General features: G+C 43.2%; 1 protein-coding gene across 2 annotated transcripts in view; it reads left to right on the top strand.

The window, feature by feature from the left end:
• The first annotated feature begins 2,874 nt into the window (after nt 1-2,874).
• The window catches only part of RASA3 (RAS p21 protein activator 3), a 153,098-nt gene continuing 149,972 nt past the window's right edge, over nt 2,875-6,000 (top strand). The window contains exon 1 of one of the 2 annotated variants that reach the window (XM_075200169.1): nt 2,875-3,072. In XM_075200169.1, coding sequence (XP_075056270.1) covers nt 3,018-3,072 — 55 coding nt within the window. In that variant the 5' untranslated portion in view covers nt 2,875-3,017. The remainder of the gene's footprint in view (nt 3,073-6,000) is intronic. The other variant, XM_075200168.1, reaches the window with a different exon arrangement.

The following is a 6,000-nucleotide window of genomic DNA, read 5'->3' as shown; positions in this document are numbered from 1 at the left end:
CGTTTCCCAAAAGTTAAATCAGTGCTTAAAGTGACACATTTTGAGTCAGTTGATGCTGTAAATAGAAAAACAGCAGATATGTACAAGTAACAGAAATTGATTTGCTCCATGCCATCGACTAGTGGAAAACAAGACTACAGCAAGGTATTAGTGCAAATGGTGAGTATATTGAAGGGGACAAACATTAAATTTGTAATACCAATAAATAAAGGTGAGTTAATCAGTCTCGTTATATAATAGACAAAACTCGTATATATTTGTAATAAATGACATTGTATTATAGATGTGTAACACCCCCATAGTGGTGTTTTAGTTAAACCTTTACCTTAGTGAATACAGGAGGGGTCACCTAGAGGGTAAGCTAGAAGTTTATAAAAAGTTACATAAACTGGTTACCATGGTGATAACCCAGCCCAGTCTGTGAGACCGAGTGAGAGGAAGGAGGGGCTGTGATTTAAGGGGGGATAGAGTCAGAGACAGAGAGAAGACACAGGAGAGGAGAGATGTAGCTGGGGACCTGGGAGAGTGGGGTGGAAGCTCCAGGATCCCCCAGCATTGCCTGGAAGTCTGAGCGCAGTGACTGCACCAGGGCAAGGAATGTGTGCCCTGGATGAGGGGGAGAACTCCATGTCACTATAGAGAACCCAATAGAGAGGAGGACACTTTGCATGGAAGAGACCCTGGAGTGAGGGTTGCTACAAGAGGCATGGTAGCTGTATTGTCAGAGCCTGAGGCTGAGAGTACACAGAGTGAAGTGTCAGAGCCCACAGGAGACATCATCCCCGCAGAGGAGGGGTGAGCTGCAGTTGAGAGTTACACAGAGTGTGTTAGAGCTGCATGGAGGAGAGGCTGCCTGCCTGTAAGCATCCATGTGAGTGCCCCTGCGGAAAGGGTGATCTGCAAGAGACATGTGATTTATGTTATATAACATCTGGATAACATTAAGAACTGTGCAGGAGGAGTAATGAGATATATTTGCAACCATATTCGTATTGCTCATTAAGAACTGTGCTGGAGAGAGTAAGGAGCTGTATATATATTTCTTTATTGCTGCAACCATTATGATTATCGTGCTGGAGGAAGAGGAGTTTAAATATAGAGTTCAGTTTGTCATAGAGATGGTCTGGCGCCCAAATTATTGTGACTTTTATTGCACTGCACCACAAAGTGACAGCACCTGTGTCCCACTAACTACAAAGAAACACCTGCATGTGCAGGGACCCCCTGATCATTTACACCCATGCCCATCAGCTAGGTAGGGCTTGAGAAGGAGGTGCACTGTGTACCCTTTGCACCCCACAATACACACAGTGACAGGGGGTTACAGATGTTTATTATTTATTTATTATTAGATGTTTATTTTATATGCTATTCCTCAGAATGGACTCTTTTGTATATTACACTAGAAATGTGGCTAATTTTGTTGTTTCTAATAAAAGGGCTGTGCTATGTAAACCGGTGCTCTATAAGGGATAATGCTAGGGCTGCTGGAAGCTCTGTGGGTGCCCTAGGTGGTGCCTCCTTTGGGCACTGTACACACATCTCCCACTGCTTCTTAAAATAACAACCAGTTGGCGAGGTGCAGCATCTCCAGCTCCTCAGACTGCGAGTATGATGCTGGGCTGTGATATAAAAGCCCAGTGCCATGCTTCTAGCATATCGCAGACATGGAGTAGAAGCAGCGACCAGCTTTACTAGTAGGAAGCTGCCAGTCGCTTTTCCACCATGCACAGGGGTCTATGCATCAAACTTACATGATACTCAAAAGATGCAGAAACTACTCTTTTCGTGTCTTTTAAGTATGTTTGATATGCATTTCTGTGAAGTCTCCTCCGTTTAGGCAAATATCGCTCAGCATCACAGTCCCCATAGATTACTATGGGGACTGCGATGTTCTGCAATGCATGAAGCTTTGATAAGCTCAGCATTGTGCAAACAAGTAACGCCATCACAGGATGCCGTTACCTGTCATTTCCTATGGGATTCTGAAGAAACCTCTTAGGCTTCACAGAATCCGTTACAGTGGTAGCGGCTATCGATAAAGAGGAAAATTAGATTGCAGGACAGGAGTCACTTCGCCGGGGCTCCCAGAGTAGCTATGGCATGATGCATTCAAGCGGTGCATAAATATGCATCACTAAGATGTGCAGCGATGCATATTTAGTTGCACTGCATCCAGAAAATATTCCTAAATTGCGCCCCCCCTTCAGCGTTGCGCCCTGGTCGGTTGCCCCTGTCGCACAGCCCTAGTTAAGACCTGACTGCATTTTATTGATGCATAAACTTCCACAGTGTAGGGTAGTCGAAAGGTCATTAAAACCACTGGATAAGTGACATTATGAGTGACAAGCTCCGGGGAGAGGCAGAAGGGGTCCTGCTGTTTAGGTTACATAGGGAAAGCTTTCTAATAGAGCTCCTGCTGCGCTGATCAGCCTGCTCTGGTCACACTCTGACCTAACCAATGCTCCACTCACTGTATAGGACATTGGCAGTGGACACTCATATGATCACCGCTGAAGAGACAGAATACACTGTCCCGTGCTTAGGATCACAGGATAGGACTGTCCGCTCTACTCACTGAGTCTGCCCTGTCCCATATACCATAGGACACAACCCTGGCTGCGGACACTACTGTCACTCCATGATCCGAGGACCACTGTGCAGGACTCTGCTCACAGCTCTCGAGCTTCCAAACAATCCCCATTGTGTGCAGGGAAGACGCTCACCATGCCGAGCTTCTGTGCCAATAACAGCCGAGGCCACACCCACCGGCCACGCCCCCTCTATTTGCTGTGTCAGAGTTAGCCAATCGTCGCCCAAGGGAGTGTGTTCGGCCCTCCCCTTGCAGGCTCGGCGCCCCGGGTTGGAGGACGGATGACACCCCTGGCAGCTTCGCGCTCTGTACTGCGCTGTGTGAGGAGGAGATCGGGGCTCAGAGCCGCAGTGGCCGCACAGCAGTGTAGTGGCTGGGGAAGAGCCCGCAGTGCCCGGCGAACCGTGCGAGAGCACCGAGCAGTATGGCGGTGGAGGAGGAGGGGATCCGTGTCTTTCAGAGCGTGAGGATTAAGATAGGTGAGCGGGTACCGGGTTACTGCCTGCCGGTGTCCAGAGCCTCTGCTGTGATGTGTGCACGCTGGTGACAGCCCGGTGCCGGCACATAACCAGGGCAAAGTTTCCTGATTGTCCCATGCTGGGGGATCGGTGCATTGTATATGCTGGGGCGGGGGAGATATCATCCTGGGCAGCTGTGCATATGTCTTATCTCACCTTACAGTGCCCATGCCAGCCTGCACTGCGCCCACCTCTAACCCTGCCCTGCAGAGGCTACCTACTGGGGGGGCTGCCCCCATGGTGTGCTGCCAAGTACTCATCAGCTGTCTGCCTTTCTGTATAGTGTATGGAAGCTGGGGCTCTTAGGTGGCTGGAGGAACTTTTAGTGGGTGCCACTATTATCTGTTAGTGTGCTTGTGCAATGATGGCACTAGTCATCAAACACTATGTGCATCTGTATAGTTTCTGTACAGCAGACTGGACCAGCACGGAGTGGGACATAGAGATTCTCTTATTATCAAGCATTGTATTTACATAAGTCTACTGCCCTTAATTTCAGAATGTTTTGTAAAGCATTGACCAAATACACATATACCCTCTTATTTTGCATAAAGAACTAAATTCCCACTATTTCTGTTCTTTGTACTATATCAGTTAATATTTACTTGGAAGATTGTTCAAAATTCCAGAAATGCAGTATAATAAACGTCATGATGTGGCTTGTAGTATCCAAAGTTACATCTAGAAGTGCTGAGATGATCCTGCTTAGCAGCAAAAGGTCCCTGGAAATTATATATATATATATATATATATATATATATATATATATATATATATATATATATATTATATAGTGAATGTGGGGGATCTGGCTTTGCGTTTGCCAGTATATAAGAGAGAAGCTGAATGTCATGACCATGTCTGTATGATTTGCCTACTGGCAAAACCTCTCCCTGGACAGCAACGTCTTTTTAGTGCAACAAAGCTTTCATTATTCTATCCCAGTGGAAAATGTGTGTAAAGCAAGGCCTTCAGTGACTTGAATACAAACTCATAGCAGCTTGTTGCTTATAACTTAAGTGATCGTTTAAGCCTGCATTTCTAAAATTAACAAATTTAAACATTTTTTCAGTTGCAGAAAGTAGTTAACATGTGTAGGTTGAATATATATTTCAGGTTACTAGGGTCAATTTTAGGAAGTGGGTTTTTTTGGACTGTCGGATACTTACAGAAATATTTGTATGTCACATTTCCTATAGTTTCTCCTAGAAAACATAGAATATTTGATCTAATGTGTGTGTCAAGGGTTCATTTCATTTATTTGCAAAACCAGAAAACGGATTTGTGTTTGTTGGTAACATGATCTTATGAACTTTTTGTTCTGTCTTTACGCCATGTACCATATAGCTTCTAGCTGTCTCTTTGTTATGGTTACATTAAGATAGGTGACCTTAAGGCTCATCTATGAAAAGTAGAAAATCTACAGTGTCACACGGCTATTTTCGGTCAGATGTACTTAGTTTTATGGTATAGGCTATAGATTTTTGGGCCATGCTTGTGTAATCTGTAGTGGTTTGCATTGTCCAATTATTATGTGTGTGTGTATATATATATATATATATATTATAATATATTCTCTTTTCTTTTTGTATTTTTGGTGCAATAGTTATAAAATTAGATACTGGGACAGATGGGCAAGTTCCATGTTTTACAGTCTCTATTGTGAATGGGCCAGTTAGATTTAGAAGGTGTTGTCTCTTTAATATTAACACAAGGCAAACATGCTGTTTTGTGTAATATATAATATAATTTGTTTTGTATATTAATGTATTACTATATTGTTTTAAGTGAGAGACTTTCCCACATGTAGGGAAACCAGCAGTTTGGTTGTGGTTTTCTATCAAGTGTCAAATCGGATGAGAAATTGTTTCACTTAAAGGTGGAGCCCTGTTCTCTAAACCACAAAATGTTGATATGTTTTTCTTCTTCTTTCTGTTCTACTTAGATTTTTAAATCCAGGGATATACTTAAATACTGTAGTATTTATTAAAATAGTTTTTCCACACTTTATTTAACATTGTGTATTTTTTTGGTGCCTTATGATATGAAAACATCTAATATGCGTCTGCGACACTAAGGTATAACATCTTTGCAGAGCACAACGATATTGTTCCAGTATAGCAAAACACTACTGCAGCCTATTGGAGGAACATATGACTGCTTAATCTTTTCCGATGAAATTGGTTCTTACTGGCTTACGTTTTCAGTACAAAGGTAGTTAAATTTATGCCTATTTTCCTTAAAAAGAAAAAAAAAACCAAAACTGAATAACAATAGAAATTGTTTACAACCTACCTTCAGTATTAAATGAGGAACGTATTTTAGGCAGTCACTTTAAATTTAAATGGGGGAGTTCAATTGTCCGACACAGTATTACCGTTAGTAGGGTAATCTTAATGCAGATTTTAGCTCACGGCTCACAGGGCTGTGAGCAAAAATCAGCGTTAAAATTGCCGTGCCAATGGTAATGCTGCGCGGTATTGCTGTGCCAACGGTGATGCTGCGCGGTATTGCCGTGCCAACGGTAATGCTGCGCGGTATTGCTGTGCCAACGGTGATGCTGCGCGGTATTGCCGTGCCAACGGTAATGCGGCCAATTGAATCAGGCCCAAAGTGTCAAATTTCATCACCCTTCCACTTAAAGGAGACCTTGTGGCACAGGCATAATTTATATATCCGGTGGTTTTCTCTCCTCCTGTTCTTAATCATGGTCAGGTATTCTTGTTTGATTTTTGGGTGATTTCTAGTGTTTGATCAGTATCATCGTGTAAGTTTATAAGGTGCCACAGAATCCACAGCGCCGCACAATCAACAAAATATAATCTGAAAAATACACAGATAAGTAAGGGGCAAGAGAGAGGACATCTTACAAAGAGGTTTAAGTGATAG

The sequence above is a fragment of the Mixophyes fleayi genome, chromosome 2 (genome assembly GCF_038048845.1).
Source record: "Mixophyes fleayi isolate aMixFle1 chromosome 2, aMixFle1.hap1, whole genome shotgun sequence".
NCBI classification, from domain to species: Eukaryota; Metazoa; Chordata; class Amphibia; order Anura; family Limnodynastidae; genus Mixophyes; species Mixophyes fleayi.
The sequence above is the reverse complement of the archived record's forward strand: the minus strand, read 5'-3'. Positions and strand labels throughout refer to the sequence as shown.